The sequence below is a fragment of the Parasteatoda tepidariorum genome, chromosome 9 (assembly GCF_043381705.1).
Source record: "Parasteatoda tepidariorum isolate YZ-2023 chromosome 9, CAS_Ptep_4.0, whole genome shotgun sequence".
Taxonomy (NCBI): domain Eukaryota; kingdom Metazoa; phylum Arthropoda; class Arachnida; order Araneae; family Theridiidae; genus Parasteatoda; species Parasteatoda tepidariorum.
The window spans coordinates 73,128,613-73,146,688 of NC_092212.1; the positions used below are offsets into that span (position 1 = coordinate 73,128,613).

Here is an 18,076-nt window from a genome sequence, read left to right on the forward strand (position 1 = left end):
ATTTCATTATAAAAATTCTATAATCTTTTCAACATCAATTACCACCGAAGCATGCCTCCATAAGTGATTATGTTTACTCGCATATTTTTCTTCCATGAAGTTATTTAGATGCCATAACTCAAGAAAAAAGAATAAATATTTAAATTACAGCTAGTATCAGAGGACTCCAAATAGGAATTCCGTTGTCACAGTTCATGTACGAAAAAAACCCTACAGCAGATTATATTAAGGATAAAGGAGGGGGAAGAGGCAAAACCTGTTTCTTTTTTCGTGCGTAGCGTCATGAAGTTTTTATAAAAATTTTTTTTAAGAGTGAAAGTGTTCTGTCAAGGCCGGAAGCATACAAAGGCAAAACAAACCGAAGCATCATGTGTTGATAACAGGATCTTCTTCGAGCTCGGATAAACTACGGATTTATGGCTATGATGTTTTATTGATTTTAACAAAAGATGTGAAACTTTTTTTTTTAAAGTTTTTTGAACAAAAAAAACTTTGATTATTTATCACCTGTGATGATGATTTCCGTTTCAAAGAAGTTAACACTTCAATGTGTGTGTGTAAGCTTGTTTATATCTTGTTCCAGAGAATCGCCGGTCGGTAAGTTAAATTCAATGATGATTTTATAAGAATTGTTTGCAAAAATGTTTACATTTGGCTTTGATTTTAGTTATATTATTATTGGCACAGGTTTATAGCTAATTTAAATCTTAGATTTTAAATATGTGATTTTTCGTTAGCCAGATGTAAATAAATAAAAAAATTTTAAAAAAATTTTAAAAAATAAATTTATGTCACCTTTTAGTAAATAGAATTAAATAAAATTTATTTGCGCCTGGTTAACGGAAAAGTGCTTTAACTTTTGGATTAATGTCTCTGTTGTTTTATTGATTCCAACAAAAAATGTGAAACTGAAGTTATAAGATTTTTGAACAAAAAAAAAACTAAGGTTGTTTACCACTTGTGGTGATGATTTTCATAACCACGAAATTAACACTTCAATTTGCGTATGTAACCTTCCTTGTTAATATCTTGTTCCGGAAAAATCATCGATCAGTAAGTAAAATTCAATGAGAGATAGATAGGAATTTTTGCGAAAATGTATACATTAGGCTTTAATTTTAGTTTCATTATTATTGGCATAAATTTATAGCCAATTTAAATCTTAGATTTTAAATCATTACTTTTCCGCTAGCCAATTTAATTTTTTAATTAAAAGATTGCCGTCATATCCCAGAAGATAAAATTTACTTGCAGACGCATACCTGCCAACTTTTACACATTTGGCGTAAAATTCTTTTTTCATATTTAAAGTGGTAGTAAATATATACTATTTTTTCTTTTATAAACTTAATTTTTAAATGATTTTGATCACAACTATTCTTAAAAAAATTAAGCACATATATTAATATGCGTTACTATCATGGCTGTCAGATTAATTTTTGTCAAACACAACGTACTTTTTTGCTTAAAATTGAAATTTAATTCCATTTTAATACCACTGGGAAAAATGATAATGGAAGGGATTAAAAGTTGGCAGGTCTGCAGACGGAAAAGTGCCTTAATGTTTGAATTAATAGCATTCTTGTTTTTTTTTTATTTCAATCAATTCATCAAGTCACTAATTTCATTCAAAAGATGTGAAGTTTCTGGTAATAAAAATAAACTGGGATTATTTATCACTTGTGATGATGATTTAAGTTACTAAGATGTTAACACTTCATCTGGACTGTGTAAGCTTTTCTATATTTTGTTCCAAAGAATCGCAGACTGGTAACTTAAATCCGGTAAATGAGAATTTTAAAAAAAAATGCAAAAATGTTTACATTAGGCTTGAATTTTAGTTATATTATTATAAGCATACATGCTAAACTCGGATTTTAAATATGTATTTTCCCGTTAGCCGAACGTAAGTAAATTCAATTTTTTTTAAACTTTTATAAAAAAAAATGGACTTTACCCTTCAGAAAATAAACTTAAATAAAATTTACTTGCACAGGGCTAACGGAAAAATGCCTTAAATTTTGCATTAATGGCGCTGTTATTTTATTGATTTCAACAAAAGATGTGTTCTTAGGTTTGAAGTTTCTAGAACAAAACAAAATAAAAATATTGAAATTATTCATCTCATGTGATGAGGATTTACGTAACCAAGAAGTTAACACTTCAATTTGTGTAACCTTGTTAATATCTTGTTTCAGAAAATCGCCGGGCGGTAAGTTAAATTCAATCAGAATTAAATAAAGATTTAAATTAAAGTTTTTACACCAAGTTTTAATTTTAATCAGATAATTAATAGCATAGATTCATAGTCAGTTTAAATCTTAGTTTTTACATCGATACTTTTTCAGTAGCCGAGCGCGAGTAAATTCAATATTGTTTTAAAAAAATATTTTCAAAAAATTCCCGTCGCCTCAAAAAATGAAATAAAATTAGATTAAACGAAAGAATTTTGAATTTACTTGCAATAGGCTAAGTGCCTTTAAATTTTATCATGTGTTTAAAAGTACCTTTAAATTGCATCGTGTTTAAAAGTACCTTTAAATTGTACCATGTATTTAAAAGTACCTTTAAATTGTATCATGTGTTTAAAAGTACCTTTAAATTGTATCATGTGTTTAAAAGTACCCTTAAATTGTATCATGTGTTTAAAAGTACCTTTAAATTGTATCATGAGTTTAAAAGTACCTTTAAATTGGGTGTCTATCTATAATAACTGTGGATAAATGGCGTTTTTGTTTCACTGATTTTAACAAAATATGTAACACTTACGTTTGAATTTTTTAAACAAAATAAAATGGGGTTGTGTGTCACTTATGATCTTGATTAACAAAACCAAGAAGTAAAACATTAATTTGCATGCGTAACCTTGTTTTCATCCAGTTCAGGAAGAGTCGCCGGTCGTTAAATTAATTCCCTTTAGGATGTCTAGGTTATGCTTTTATTTTTATTGGTAGTTAATTAGCCTAGATATATACATAGTACCTATCCTCATTTTGAAAAGAATATATGCTTCAATAGTTAATTTACAAACTTCCTGAATATGTCATAATTTCACAGCAACATAAAGTAACGATCCTCTTAGTTGAATTGACTAAATAATTTCTGTATTATAATGAAATTGAAGTTCTTAGCGGGAGATCAGTTTTTTTATCAATTGCATAATAATGTAGATAGCAGATATTTCCAAATATTTTAACACGAAATTATTTTATATTTACATAAAGAAAAGTCAACACAGAGCGCGAATAAAATACCTCAACTCATCTAAAACCGACAGTGATGATACGTAAGCATAAAAATGTAAACTTTGGTGACCAAAAAAATAATAAAAGTCTATTAACCCCTTAACGCATAGATTTTTTGGAGAGAAAAAAAGCGGACAGAAAAATCAACTTTTTTTTTCTTTAAAAAACACACTTTGGAACATTGTCTTTTCTTTTGGTAAACAATTTTGATATAGTGCGCTTTTGTTCCATGAACACAAGACTGTATTCTGAGATGCCAACTGTTCCGGACACGCCAAAATAATTTTAATAAAACAGTAAATAACTACAAAGTAAATTTTGCAAATATTTGACTATTTTTGCTTGCTTTTTAAAAGACATTGCATGTAATAACTACTATATATAAAGTGGTGAATTATATAAGCCTACGAATTATTTAGAAATAGTGGTGGATAAAAATTGAATTTATTAGACCTCTAATCTCTTTTGATAAACTACCACTTTAAAATATATATTTCCTGTCCGGAGCAAGTTGGCATCTCTGTCATACCTGCCAACTCTTCCGGATTTTCCGGAAGATTTTATTTTCATATTTAAAGTGGTAGCAATACTCAGGTTATTCCAATTACATACCTGCCAACTTTTAATCCTTTCCATTATCTTTTTTCCCAGTGGTATTAAAATGGAATTAAAATTTCAATTTTAAGCAAAAGATACGTTGCATTTGAAAAAACTTAAGCTGGCAACCATGATAGAAACACACATTAATATTTGTGTTTAATTCTTTTAAGAATAGTGGTGATCAAAATCATTTAAAAATTAAGTTTATAAAAGAAAAAATAGCATATATTTACTACCACTTTAAATATGAAAATGAAATTTTACGCCAAATGCGTAAAAGTTGGCAGGTATGCCAGAGTTACCAACTTACTACGTTTTGCGAGAAAAATCCTTTTAGGTGTTGCAATGTTTATGTTTCAGTGTATGATTCTTTGTTAAGTAAATTTGTTTAAAATCTACATGTTAATGATTTATTAGTTCATATATCATACCTGCCAATTTTCATTCTTTCCGAGAATGGATTTTCAGCGTGGTTGTAAAACAATAAATGAAAAACGATCTGACTCAAAAATATATTTATTTTTTGATCCCGTTGAAGATCGCTTCCGCAAGGATTATTATGCTTTGATATATTTATTATAATTATTTATATGTAGTGGTGGTCAAACTCATTTATAATTACCATTATAATCCAAAAAGTTAATTGTTGGAGAATAGCTTTATTATTAGAAGTACGGTTTATACCTGAAATATAGTTTTACTTCCTCAATTAAAATATCTTTTTCAATGACTGTACAAGTTAATAGCTATGAAATAAGGATGAAAGTTCCTTTGACAATAAATCACTCAACTGATTTCTGAATTGACATTTATGGATATTGGGAAATGGGCAGCTTAAGGTGTCTAGTTGCATATGAATCCCAGTCCAAGCTGTCACTAAATGTATTTCGTTTTGTCAAATACAAATGTTACAAAACGCTAATGAAAAGATAAATTTTCCCTTCAGACTCCGAGTGCTTTAAGATGCTGTTTAAACTAATATGAGATATAAATCACTTAAAATACATAATACAGTATTTTTTATCCAAATGCTTAACACAGTGTGGTTACAAGTCATTAAAATATGACAAAATTTAATGTTAGAGTGGTGACTGTTGATTGCATCTCAGAGGCGACATCGGAGTGTAAATGTTAAGTAACAGGACGACTAATATCAATCCTAGCCCTAGATTGGGCACCTGGGCCGCGAAGCGACCCCTATCCCATTCATCTGTAATTTTAACACTGTTTTGATTGAGCATTGAGGTAAGTAAGCTGGCACTAATATGAATGCTATTTAAAAAGTAAAATAACTTCTATCTTAGAAGAAATCCACTGGTAATTACAATAATTAAGGTTTATAGAAATCGAAAAAACATACTATTTCTGTATATATAAACTTTCTACGCTTTTCGTAAAAATGTTTTTTAGTGGGGGCTAGGTTAATGTTCAAATGTTTTTTTTTATTCATTTAAAATTAATTTAGGCACCACTACGTATAAATGATTTAAGAATTCATATAAAACGCCACTTAGTTTTAGCTTTATTGTGGTGATTCTATTGAAATGTTAATAAAATTAATGAAATTTCTGAAAGTTTTGATTTTTAAATCTCTACCACTCTGTATTTTACAAAAAACGTGGCAGTTGTCAAGCATATATATATATTCTAAAAGCAATTGTTCCACGTATTCAAGCAATTTTTTTCCTTAATCTTCATTTCCTTGATTTTATCATTTTGAAAATGATTCCTCGTTTCCTACTCTTCACGCTTTTAATTTTATCCTTATATTTGAATTGCTCAAATATTTGAATGGGAGGCATTTTTTTATTTGTATAATATATTTTCCGAACGATGATTGATCTGGATTCAAAGCCAAACATTTCGTATTTAAACTCTAAAGAAACATACATGTAAGTTCTACATTCTACATGTAAATAACTTTTTAAGTATTTTGAAATTTTTGAAGTAAGAAAAAAGTATTTTTTCATTCCTTTGTAAGAATTTTATTAGTTTATCTATCTATCTATCTATCTATCTATCTATNCGTTGAACAGCCGACCCAATTTTGGGTTTACGACTACTAATGCTCAACTCCATAGCTTTGAACCAATCCAGAAGACAAGGAAACTCCTTGATCAGTATCCCCAGGTATATGATTTGTTATGGGAACACGGAGGACTTTGTGACTAAACAAATTTAATGTGCATCAGTCACTATTTACTACACCTAGAGTTTTTGGGCGGCGGAGATCAAACCTACGAACTCTTCGAAATGGGCCCAGTGCCCTACCAACCAGGCTATCCCGGCCCCAATTTTAATAGTTTATACAAATGATAGCTCTATGCTAACTGTAAAGCAGCTTTAACACAACTTTTTACTAAAAAAAAACATTCAGAATCTTGATAAGTGCTTACAGTTAGGTAGAATACCGCTGCGTTCTAGTAGCAACCTGAACATAGTGAGCGCATGCTTTGCTTATAGCTTTTGGAAAATGATGCTAGATGCCTTTATGCCCTAGAACTTTCGCAATTACATTTAAAAACATGATACGATTTAAAATATTGTCTTAGTTTTTCAATTTTTTTATGAGTAATTTGATTAATTTAAAATAAAACTGTGACTTTTCTACCTAAAATCAAATAATTTAACATGTTTCTGAATTTGTTATACTAGTTATGATTATCTCTTGAAAACAAATTTATGATTTAAGTATTTATCGTTATTGTTTAAATTCAACGGAAAAAATAACTCCTACTGAATTTAAAAATAGATAATTTTAACATATTATAATCAAAAAACGATATTTCTAACTATACCGAATTGTTTATCTTTCGCTCAAACAGTTTTTGTTGTCATAATTTATTTATGTCACTCTAGAACAGTGAAAATTACTGAAATTGTTTCCCGTACATAATAAATGCTTTAAATTTTATATCCTTGTGAATGCTTAAGGGCTAAATATATTTTTTTGTGATTTATCAATTGATAATGCATTTTCATTAGTAAGTTAAGGTTTTAAAAGATCTCTAAACATAAGCGGTTGAACTCTTAATTATTCTGATAAAAAGTAAGTTATGCACATCTCAATAACATTGAGCGGTAATTATTTTTTCTCCTGCTGCGTGAGATTTTCGAACGAATCTTAGATATTTTTGCTTCGTTGACTTCAAATTTGCAATCAGTTTCTCTCCACTAGCTGCAATTTTTATGCAATTTAATAATATATTCCTAACCAGGATTTTTTTAAATCCTGGTCCATACTTCTCTTCGGCTTAAAGTGAGGTAGGAAAAAGACGATAATGCATTAAGACGTAATTTTCACAGCGCAGACTTAGAATTTAGATATTTATTTAAATTTATTTAAATCTTTTTAAATATGCTGGCAGTCAAATTCATCACATTTTTGAAATAAAAGATAAGATTATAAAGTATAATTATTCCTACTACTTTTTTCCTTAAATAAAAGATTCTCGCTGAAATGGGAGAAATTAGCTTCAAGGACTTTGACAGGACTGCCATTGGCTATGGTTTAGGCAAATTATTTTTAAGAGTAGTAGAATGGGATACCTGCAAGTGACGTAATGTGGGTATCTCGATCTCTGATTGGTTGTTGAAACGCGCCATTTGTTTACGTTAGCAACTGTTCTTTCCATTATATTTCGAGTAAACCAAGCGCATCAAGTTATACGCCATTTTGCTGATAAAGATAAGTCGGCGCTGACGTCATATGTCACATGTGTGGGTATGGGAGATCTCCTTCTTTTTGAAGTTCAAGAACCCAATTTATCGAAACGTATCGCACGAAAACGTTAATCAAGTGGTGTTTCACATAATCTTTTGAATTATTTCCTTGTTATGGTTCGAAAAATAATTTTAAATCAAATTTGCGAAGCAAAGGAATTGACATTNGGCTGTCCAACTGCAAAGATCCCACGGGCCAGAATTCCGGTCACTGATCACCTGGCGGGCCGCAGTTTGAAAAAGTTGAGCAATAACCTCTTATACAATAACAATTAATAGTTGAATTATTAATTATAAAACAATGGAACAGAAGGTTGATAAAACAATATGCTTACATTTTAATGGAAAAACAGAGGCCGATCAGCCTGAATAAGAAGTTGGTGGGCCGCACAATATGTGTTGGCGGGCCGAATGTGGTTCGCGGGCCGCCAGTTGGACAGCCCTGATATATTAAGAAGTAAACTCAACTTAGTTTTCCTAAAATGCGTAGAATGTTGGCGGCCCTGGCATTGCTGACTCATAAAAGCCAATAACTCCTGATTTATTGTCGTATTTCTTTGAACATTTAGAGTGTTATGCTTTTTCATTTTATTATTGATTTAATTAATTTGTATTTTGAATATTTTTATCCACCATCATTATACATGCAAATTAAATCTATCTAACAAACCACAGCTACGAACTACCAACTATGACGTCTCTTTGTGCACCCGTGAAGCTCGTGATTTAAACTTTAGAGGAGTTATTAGGGATAGATATCGGGATGGGATAGGAGATATTAGAGATACTCCTCTAAGGTTTAAATCTCTAGGGGGAGTCGAGTCAGAAAGTCGTCCAACCCATTTTTCATTATATTTTTTCTATAAGCACGTTCTTAATAAAAATCACTCAGACGAATAAGTTAAAGCCCCTCGCAAAGCTGTGACTTAGATTTCTACTCCACTGAAAAACCGCCAAATTTAAAGCTTTTTCTAAAATGTTTTATAGCGTTTCAGACAATCAGAAATCGAATTCAGAGCTCTGATTAGTTTTAAAAACATTTTAAGAACCAAACCACACAAAAAGAGAAGAAAGTGACGTTCTATATTAATGTTTGAATCATTCACATGTAGTAGGGTGGAAAATAACTAAATTAAGGAATCACACAGTAAAGTTTAAAATCACTAGACCACATATTCCCACAAAGCGTAGAAAGTTGATAGCAGAAGATAATCATGCAATTTCTAGATTTTTGAAACAAAGGCCTACCCCAGGGTCAAACTATTTCACTATTTTATCACTGCATGTCCATGGCGCTGTAATCGATTATAAATTGATAATTTTATAGGCACTGCAGTCACGCTCATTGGTACTACCGTCGATTCTAATCATCATACTCTAATAATTACTGGTAATAATTACGGGATAGCCTGCTTGGTAGGGCACTGGGTCCATGCTCAAGAGTTCGTAGGCTCGATCGCCGCCGGCCGAAGACTCCCCGCGTAGTAAATGGTGACTGATGCACGTTAAATCTATCGAGTTGCAAAGTCCTCCATGTTCCTATAACAAATCAATACATCTGGGGGGTACTAATCCAGAAGTTTCCTTGTCTTCTGGATTGGTTGTTCAACGATGGATAAAATAAAATAAAATAATAATTACTGATGGTGCAGTCACAGAACAATTACCAATTGTTTTCTTGCATCCATATTGTAGTCTTGTAAAACAATCTTTTCTCTTAATTTTTTCCTTTAATTCATGATCGAAACTACTACTAGACTAAGTATCACAGGATGGAGAGGTAAAAGGCTGTTTAAACCATTGGAATACCCAGAATACTACGAAATTGTAGATGAAAATTGAAACAAGCCACATTTTATTATTTCTATTGATGCATTCAAAAAACTAATCAAACTTTATTCCAGATCTAAAGGAAAATTCAACTGTAAGTGAAGCTACGCATTTTATGGATGAAGCTCAGGATTTTCATACAGTAACAGATGACACTTTTGTTCCACGAAACAGCTCGATTGAGAGATGGAATCATTCCAGAATGCTGTTAAAAAGTACAACATTAGGATATGATGAGTGGTGGTTTCTTACAACGCAAAGAACACCCATATCATACAAAGATTTCCCCGGCCGTCCTGGTGGTAAGTTTTCTGATGAAAAGTTTTGAGAACAAAAGCAGATCTATGTGAATGAAGGTTAAAAGTGGCATAATAGTGAATTTCAGTAACTCAAAAATTCATGATTATTAAAGCTAACATAATCTCTAGAAAACGTCTTAATTTCTTTTCTTCCTGATGGTAACAATTATGCCTAAACTGTGGAATGAAAAGAAAATTTAAGCAACTGATTAAATGTTAACTGTATGTTACTTAATGAAATTCCAATGGATGGAGTTTAGGGAATCACATCACAAGAAATCGGAATTATACAGTTTTCGCCACTTCTTTTTTTTTCCGTATTTGGATAAACTATGCAAACTTAGATGTGTAAGTAGAATTGTATTCCTTTTGTCAGTCATTCAAAGAACAAGTAGTAAAATACAGATAATTAAAACACAGGGTTGATCAAAATATTGAAAACACTCCTATGCTAATTCCATGCAAACAATTTTTCTCTTAGCAGAGAATGTTTTGAAGGATTTCACATAGCATAACTGTTAGCACAACTTGAAAGATCAAAATTGAAACATTTAAAAATGGTGTTCTTTTTTTTTTTTTTGCATCAGCAAAAATGAGCGCATAAAGTTCAAAACTTTTCTCCTTTCAAATACCACCATGATTAAAAAATTCTCATTATAATATTGTAATCCTATAAAGAGACTATAAAATCGCCGGTAAAAAAAAGTTATTTTGGTCAACCCAAATATTTCATGGATAAAAACTGCACATTTTCTATGAGCTTCAAGTATGATCTCTCAAACTGCGTCATCAGTTTTGCCATGTAAAATCTTCCGAAGCATTTGATGCAAAAAAAAAAGATTGTTTACCTAGATAGAGTAGGCATAAAAGTTTTTCCTTATTCAACCTCTGTTTGTGTATTTAAAGAAATAAGTCAATAAAGCACGCTGATATTCGATTTGACATTGGCATGTTAGAATATCTCTGCGGAATTCGAAGGGCAATTGGATGTTTGAGTTTTTTTAATTAAACAAACACAAAAGGAAATTATCACTACTATTACCAAATGTAACGTGCTTTTTTTCTTTTCATTTTACAAATCTAACGCGTAATGCTAACAAAAAAAGCTTGAGAGCATAAGAAGTAAGTGCCATTCATAGTATCAAAGTGTTTACTTTCTTTATAAACAAACAAACATAAAGATATTCATTTATTAAATTGTGTTAAATTTTGATTTCTTATGCTTACCGTGTGTAATAGCAAGTTTCCTTATAAAAATATTTAATGTTGAAGTAAGTTTCCTTGATCTAAATGATTTTTTTGTTGTTGTTGAAGAATACGAATATCTCTACAGACTTCTTATTAGGTAACATCAGCACAATTTTATAGAATATTGAGCCTATTCAACTATTGTATATTTTACTTTTTTTCAATGACCTCAGTACATACAAGTTTATTCTCCGAGTTCTATGGAAAAATTAAGCGTTTATTCTATGCACGAGCATAATATTTAAAAAGAAATAATAATAATAGAAGACATTACCTAAAGACTACAACTGAACGATACGAAAATAATACGATACGATCGCCAGCAGGGGTTGATTAACCCTCAATAATAAGTAAAGATAAATTATAATTATCGTGCAGTTTGTGTCTACAATTATCAAAATGCATGCATTCCTAATTTTAGTATAACCGGCGACTTGTAGAAAACTCATTGTAGAAAACGTGTAAGTCAATATATTTTATTCGGTATGACAAAATTAACGATCTTATACTGGTTGCTAGCTTAAATTGAAAAACAAAAAGACGCAAATGGTATAAATAAATTTATATTTCATCATATTTTTCCCTGTATATGATTAAAAAAATTATGTTTCTAATAATTAAATATGATTTACAATTTAGGTATGTTACTCTATATTGTCTCATTTTAAAAGATGTTCAATTTACATGATAAATCGTATAATTTTCTAGGTAGAAACTTTCATCGTCACTAGTGAGTGAACAGAAATGTTAATTTCTAGAACAAAATAACGCTTAAAGCACAACATCGGCTAATATTTATGACAAATAGCCCTAAGTTATCGGTGCGTTAAGTACCATGAAATATCTGAGAAGCCTTAAAATTCCTCAGTGAAATTCTCTCTTTGTATCTAAACTATATAGATAAACACTACACAGTACCTATTCTTACATCGACGTAAGACTTAGCCTTTGCCGCTTAAACGTCTCCATGCAAAAGCGAATAATGCATAGAAGGAAAAAGAGAAACATGGTCTAAATAAAAATATTTAAATAAACTTTAGTGTTAAAACATACTTCAGTTAAAAAAAAAATTTCCTTAAATAGAATATCTTACTTCTAAAACATATCTCAGTTAAAACATGTTTTTTTCAATGAAAATACCTTAGTGCTAAAATATATCTTAATTAGAACTCGCTTTCTTTAAATAAAAATACCTTATTGCTAAAAAAATATTGTACTTAAAACGCTCTTTTATAAATAAAAAATTACTTAATGCTAAAATTATTCTCTTAAAACATCCTTCTTTTAAATAAAATTACCATAGTTAAAACATGCTTTATTTTTAAAAAAATTACCATAGTGTTGAAATATATCTTAGTTAAAATATGATTTTTTTTTTACTAAAAATACACTAATGCTAAAATATGTCGTAGTTAAAACATGCTTTCCTTAAATAGAATATCTTACTTTTAAAACATATTTCAGTTAAAACATGTTTTTTTCAATGAAAATACCTTAGTGCTAAAATATATCTTAAACTAGCTTTCTTTAAATAAAAAATTCCTTAGTGCTAAAACATATAGTAGTTAAAACGGGCTTTTTTTAAATAAAAATTCCCTAAAGCTAAACTATTTCTTTCAAAACATCCTACTTTTAAATAAAAATATCATAGTTAAAACATGCTTTATTTAAATAAAAAATACCTTAATGCTGAAATATATCTTAGTTAAAATATACTTTTTTTTCCCTGAAAATACACTAATGCTAAAATATATCGTAGTTAAAACATGCTTTCTTCAAGTAGAAATATCTTAGCTGAGTTATTTTTACTCACAAAACAACTGGCAACACTTTTAAATTTCTAATGGGTAGTCGCCATTACCCATAATGCGCCAATTTCTTCAATTCGGGACCTTTCTTGTAGAAAAGATAAAGACCGAATTTTTATCTATGACATGGATTTTTTAATTGTTGACAAAATTTAAAAAATGTAGATTTTTTTTACCTATATGTATCTATCAGTTAATTTTTCAATTTAAAAGAAATTTCTATGAGCGCTTGCTGAAATTGCAAATTGTTTGGAAATAAACTCTATTTCGAGTGGGATAATTTTTATTTTTTTATTTTTTATTTTAAAAGATGCGCATTATTTTTCATCTCACTCAAAATATTCTTTTCATAAGTTCACTCTCACGCAAAAATAAAATAAAATGAAAGAAATAATGCGAAAGGAGAGACAGATTAGATATTTCCAGACATAAATCTTAAATTTACATCGAAATTTTAAATTTTCATGTCGAAGTTCTTAAAAATATAGATGTCTCAAAAGAGAAACAGTATCCAATTTTTTGAACTGTGTGAATGATGCAAGGCTATTATTTTATATCATTAAAGAGTAAAATTACTCTCTTCAATTATTTCACTTTATAGTGTCACACAACGTATATTCCTATGTTTATTTTTTTTTTCAAATATAATTGATTATTTTTCAAATCTGGGTAATCGTTTAGCTTGTTACGATTAACATATAAGCAGATTTTTTTTGCATAAAATTATAAATTTTATAAACAAAATCATCTCTCTCTCTCTCTTTTTTTTTACTGACAATATAGACTTAAAAGGAAAAGAAAAGATGATCTATAAGACTCAATCTCGGGGGGTGGTTGGTGAGCGAACCTCCTAGCATTTAAAAAATAATACATTTTGACATTTTTTTTATTAGCAAGTATTGAGTCTTTTAAAGTCTTGACACACAAATTCTACAGTTTTTACATAGAATTTCACGGAAATAGGTTTACAGACAAAATATCCATTCATTGTAAGTAAAATCATGTCTGTCAACTACTACGCTTTTGGCAAAATATTTGATGGAGCGGTAGATATTTTAAATCCAAAGCTTTCCAAAATTTTGTAATTTTGCCAGCATTTTTAAAGACTCACCATGAGATAGTTATTTTATTTTATAACCGTCGTTGAACAGCCGACCCAATTTCATAAGTTTACGACTAGTAATGTTCAACTCCGTAGCCTTGTAATTTTGAACCAATCCAGAGGACAAGGAAACTCCTGGATCAGTACCCCCAGAGGTATTGATTTGTTATGGGAACATGGAGGACTTTGAGACTCGGCAATTTTAACGTGCATCAGTCACCATTTACTACACCGGCCGTCTTCGGCCGGCGAGGATCGAACCCACGACCTCTTGGACAAGGGCCCAGGGCCCTACCGACCAGGCTATCCCGGACCATGAGATAGTTGGAACAAAATGACATTTCATATGAACTTTTGAATCCTCTACACGTAAGTGGTGTAGGGAGAAAGTTTAAATGAATAAAAAGTCATACATTAAAACATAAATATAACCACCACTAAAATAAATTTTTACAAAAATCGTAGAAAGTTGGCATCCCTGCTTGTAATAAATTTCTTTTTCTGATATAAATTATTCTATTTTTCAGTGGCAACGTGGAAAGAAATCAATCCTGGTGAAAGCAGAGATAGCAGAAAACTAAAAACCTCACCCACAGCTGAAGCTGCCAGTGGCACTTGGAAACTACATCCCAATGCTTTATGGCTTTATATTGTTTTATACCTAACTTTCGAACACTTCTTTCACAATCCATGAATATATATTTCCTGCATTATGAATATAATATTTAATTAGAACACATGCATTTCATTTCGCAAAAAAAAAACTTCATGAGTTTAATATTTCATTGATTCATTTGTTGCAGAAAAAATTGTAACTGCACAAAAATTTTACTTTTTTTGTAAAAAAAACTCAGGTTAAATGTATGCAAAAAAATTAATGTTTGCTTAATGAATTGAGTGTTTTATCATGCCTAGATGTAAACAAAGTGAACAATCAAATCAGTAATGAAAATCAGATTTTTAAAAGAACTGTGCTGCAATTCACTTAGTAATAAATTCTCCATCGAGTATTTATTACAAAGTGAGGTAACTGTAAATATTCCAATGAAACTTTTTACATCTCTATCTCTCAAAGCTCTACCTATCTACAAAGCCTACCTATGTAGATAGGTAGAGTTGTAGATAGATTGACTACCTATCTACAAAGCTCTACCTCTCCTATCTCTACCTCTAAAGCTATCTCTCATGTTCGACGTGTTTTATTTAGAATTATGTTGAAATCGTAGCTATCGTTATTGGTGTTTCAAATACCCTAAATGGTCTATAGAAGTTAGATCAAATCAAAGGTAAAGTCTTTTACCGGATTTAAGAATTTGATGTTGTTTAGCAACAGTTGCTTAAGAATGGTTTTTGCTGCTCCTTTTTAAAGTAATTTTAGCAAGTCTCTCAATTCAGTAATTACATTTTATTTAAAAATCGTCGAAGAACAACCGACTCCTCAGCCTTGTAAATTTGAACCCAATCTAGAAGACAAGGAAACTCCTAGATCAAGTATTGAGTGAAATTCATCTTACTTAGGACTTTTTTGAAGGAACTAACCCACATTTGCGTTACATAGAGAGGAAAACCACTCAAAACCTCTCACTGTTAGCCTGGTGGCAAGAAGACTCTTACCCATAATCCATCTACCACGGGGGATATTTTTCACCAGGTCAGTTACTGTGGAATTTTACGACAGTTGCCGTGGTCTGTACGAGCCAGTTACGGAATTCGCATCTACCAACCATCGCTGGGATTTGAATCCGGGTAACCTCATAGGGATGCTTACACTTTTCCTTTGAGCCACCAATCCAATACTTATCATATAATTTATTATTACCTTTTAGCTCTCAAGGTATTTTTTGTAGATAAAAAATGGACGCTACCACTAAGATTTTATTATATAAAACCCGCTGTTTACCTTGTTACCATATAACACCTAGAGACCATGAGAGAAAAAAGTTACTAAACTCTAAAAATTTTAACAATCAGAGTTGCAGATAATTCATGAACACAGAGAGAGGTCTTTGAGTTCAAAGGGTTAAATCAGTGAGTATAAGTTGCAAGTCCCCCAAATAAACCTTTTTCACATACTGAAGAATTTTTTCACTTGTTTGACCTGTATTTATTTTGAATTGCTCTTGTTTCTGATATCCCAAATGATCTATAAATATATTATATTGAAACTTAAGTCTTTTACTAGATTGAGGTACGAGCAGGCCTGAAAGCGAGACGGAAAAGAGAAAATACTGGTAGGAGAACTATTTCAATATTAGATAATATTCGGGAGGAATTAATCTATTCTCAACAATAAACAATTCAATATAAAAATTGTATTCGTTAAAAACAATTGGTAATTAAAGAATTTTATTATTCCTGAAAAAAAATTAAAAAATGAAATTCATTTGTTACCAGTTTTTGCACTTTTCCGTCTATATATATGGGCTTTCAGTCCTGGGTACGAGCAACAATTTCTATAAAATGCTATTTGTTGTAATGTAGTAACATACCTGCCAACTTTTACGCATTTGGCGTAAAATTTTATTTCTATCTTTAAAGTGGTAGCAAAATGTATGCTTTATATATATTTTTTGCATTTATAAACTTAATTTATAATCTTTTTCACTACCACTACTTTTAAAAATATTAAGCACATATATAAATGTGTAATACTGCGGCAGAATTCTTCGCAAACTTTATCAAAATACAGTGTATTTTTCTACCTAAAATTGTAATTTAAATTCCATCTTATTACCACTGGGGAAAATGATCATCGAAAGGATTAACTAAGTAAGTTCAAATTTCTCCAGTCAAATTTTTTATATTCTAAAGTTATTTTATGTTTGATGCATTTTATTTTAAATTTTGCTAAAGTATAAGTACTATATGTATAACTATATCTATAAGTACTATATCTATAAGTACTATATCTAGTACTATATCTTTAAGTACTAAATACTATACCTATAAGAAGAGATCCAACAAGAGACGAGATTATTATCTGAAATAAGCCACTATTGGTTTGTAAACTCTGTATGTAAATTATATGACATAATAATCATTCCTCTGTAAACATATCATTCGCCCATTTTTCAGGCATATTTTTTTAACTGTTATTTTAAACCAATCAGTGCCAAATTAATAAGTAATATGCAATTGTGCTTCGCATTAAGATTTTATTGTTAAAAGTCAAATTAAAAAACGTAATAATGGTTACAGTTTGTATACATTGAAATTCTATTTTTTAACGTAAAATTAATTTTTCAGTAGTTTTAAGTTTGATTTACTAAAAATAAATAAATAAAATTGTTTCCTTTTTACAAATATTGTTTGTCTTTCTTAAATGTGCAAGTCAAATTTCCTTCAAATTTCAGCACGTGTAAGTCAACATCTCCGTTGCATTTTGCATTATTTCCATTGTCTTTTCAACTCATTAACAATTTAATCCAAAAAATTAAAAGTTTTAGAAGAAAAGAAAGGATAATTGCATTTAAATAATCGATGTTTTAAAAAATAGTATACATGCAAACTTTTGGTTTTTGTTTAGTTAAAACATTTTTCGCAAATTATTTACCTTAAAATAAATTTTAGATTTTTCTCAATAGTAGTTCTATACATTAAGTTTATAAAGCCTCTTCATAATTTAATTATTTTCTTCCAATTAATTTATAATTAAGCAATTAGAAGAGATTTTCTTTTTTCTGCATTATTTCTTTAATTTTCTTCATAATTTAATAATTGAGCCGACGCCTAAAATGAAAATGAAACACAGGAAAATGAAAACATATTTTAAATTTCTTAGTTTAAATGACATTTAAAATGAAAAGCAGGAGGAAAAGAAACGTTCGACATAATTTTATGAATGTTGAAAGAATAAATCTTTCTATTCNTGCATTATTTCTTTAATTTTTTTCATAATTTAATAACTGAACCGACGCCTGAAATGAAAATGAAACACAAGAAAATTAACACATATTCAGTTTAGTGATTCCATTAATATTTTAAATTTTTTAGTTTAAATGACATCTAAAATGAAAAGCACCGAGAAAAGAAACGTTCGACATAATTTTATGAATGTTGAAAGAATAAATCTTTCTATTTTATTTGCACTTAAAACTGATCCTTGTGAATGCATATGTTTTACCTTATGCATAACTCTTAAATGAAAGTTTAGTTTTAAATATCAAACTCGTTTTAATAATTTAAATAGTTTTTTACGTTAAATGATACATTTATTACCCC

At 29.8% G+C, this 18,076-nt stretch overlaps 1 protein-coding gene across 1 annotated transcript; it reads left to right on the forward strand.

The window, feature by feature from the left end:
* The first annotated feature begins 323 nt into the window (after positions 1 to 323).
* Positions 324 to 17,158, forward strand: LOC107446158 (uncharacterized). Its single transcript, XM_016060728.3, has 3 exons — positions 324 to 597; positions 9,473 to 9,700; positions 14,383 to 17,158. The coding sequence occupies exons 1-3, from the start codon at positions 513 to 515 to the stop codon at positions 14,547 to 14,549; spliced, it is 480 nt and encodes a 159-aa protein (XP_015916214.1). The 5' UTR covers positions 324 to 512; the 3' UTR covers positions 14,550 to 17,158.
* Positions 17,159 to 18,076: the final 918 nt, after the last annotated feature.

Bases quoted from the DNA above. Each gene is read 5' to 3' on its own strand.
- LOC107446158 (XM_016060728.3), top strand. From the start codon at position 513: ATGATGATTTCCGTTTCAAAGAAGTTAACACTTCAATGTGTGTGTGTA. The intron at 598-9,472 runs GTAAGTTAAATT...ACTTTATTCCAG, and splicing joins TTCCAGAGAATCGCCGGTCG to ATCTAAAGGAAAATTCAACT. The intron at 9,701-14,382 runs GTAAGTTTTCTG...TCTATTTTTCAG, and splicing joins TTTCCCCGGCCGTCCTGGTG to TGGCAACGTGGAAAGAAATC.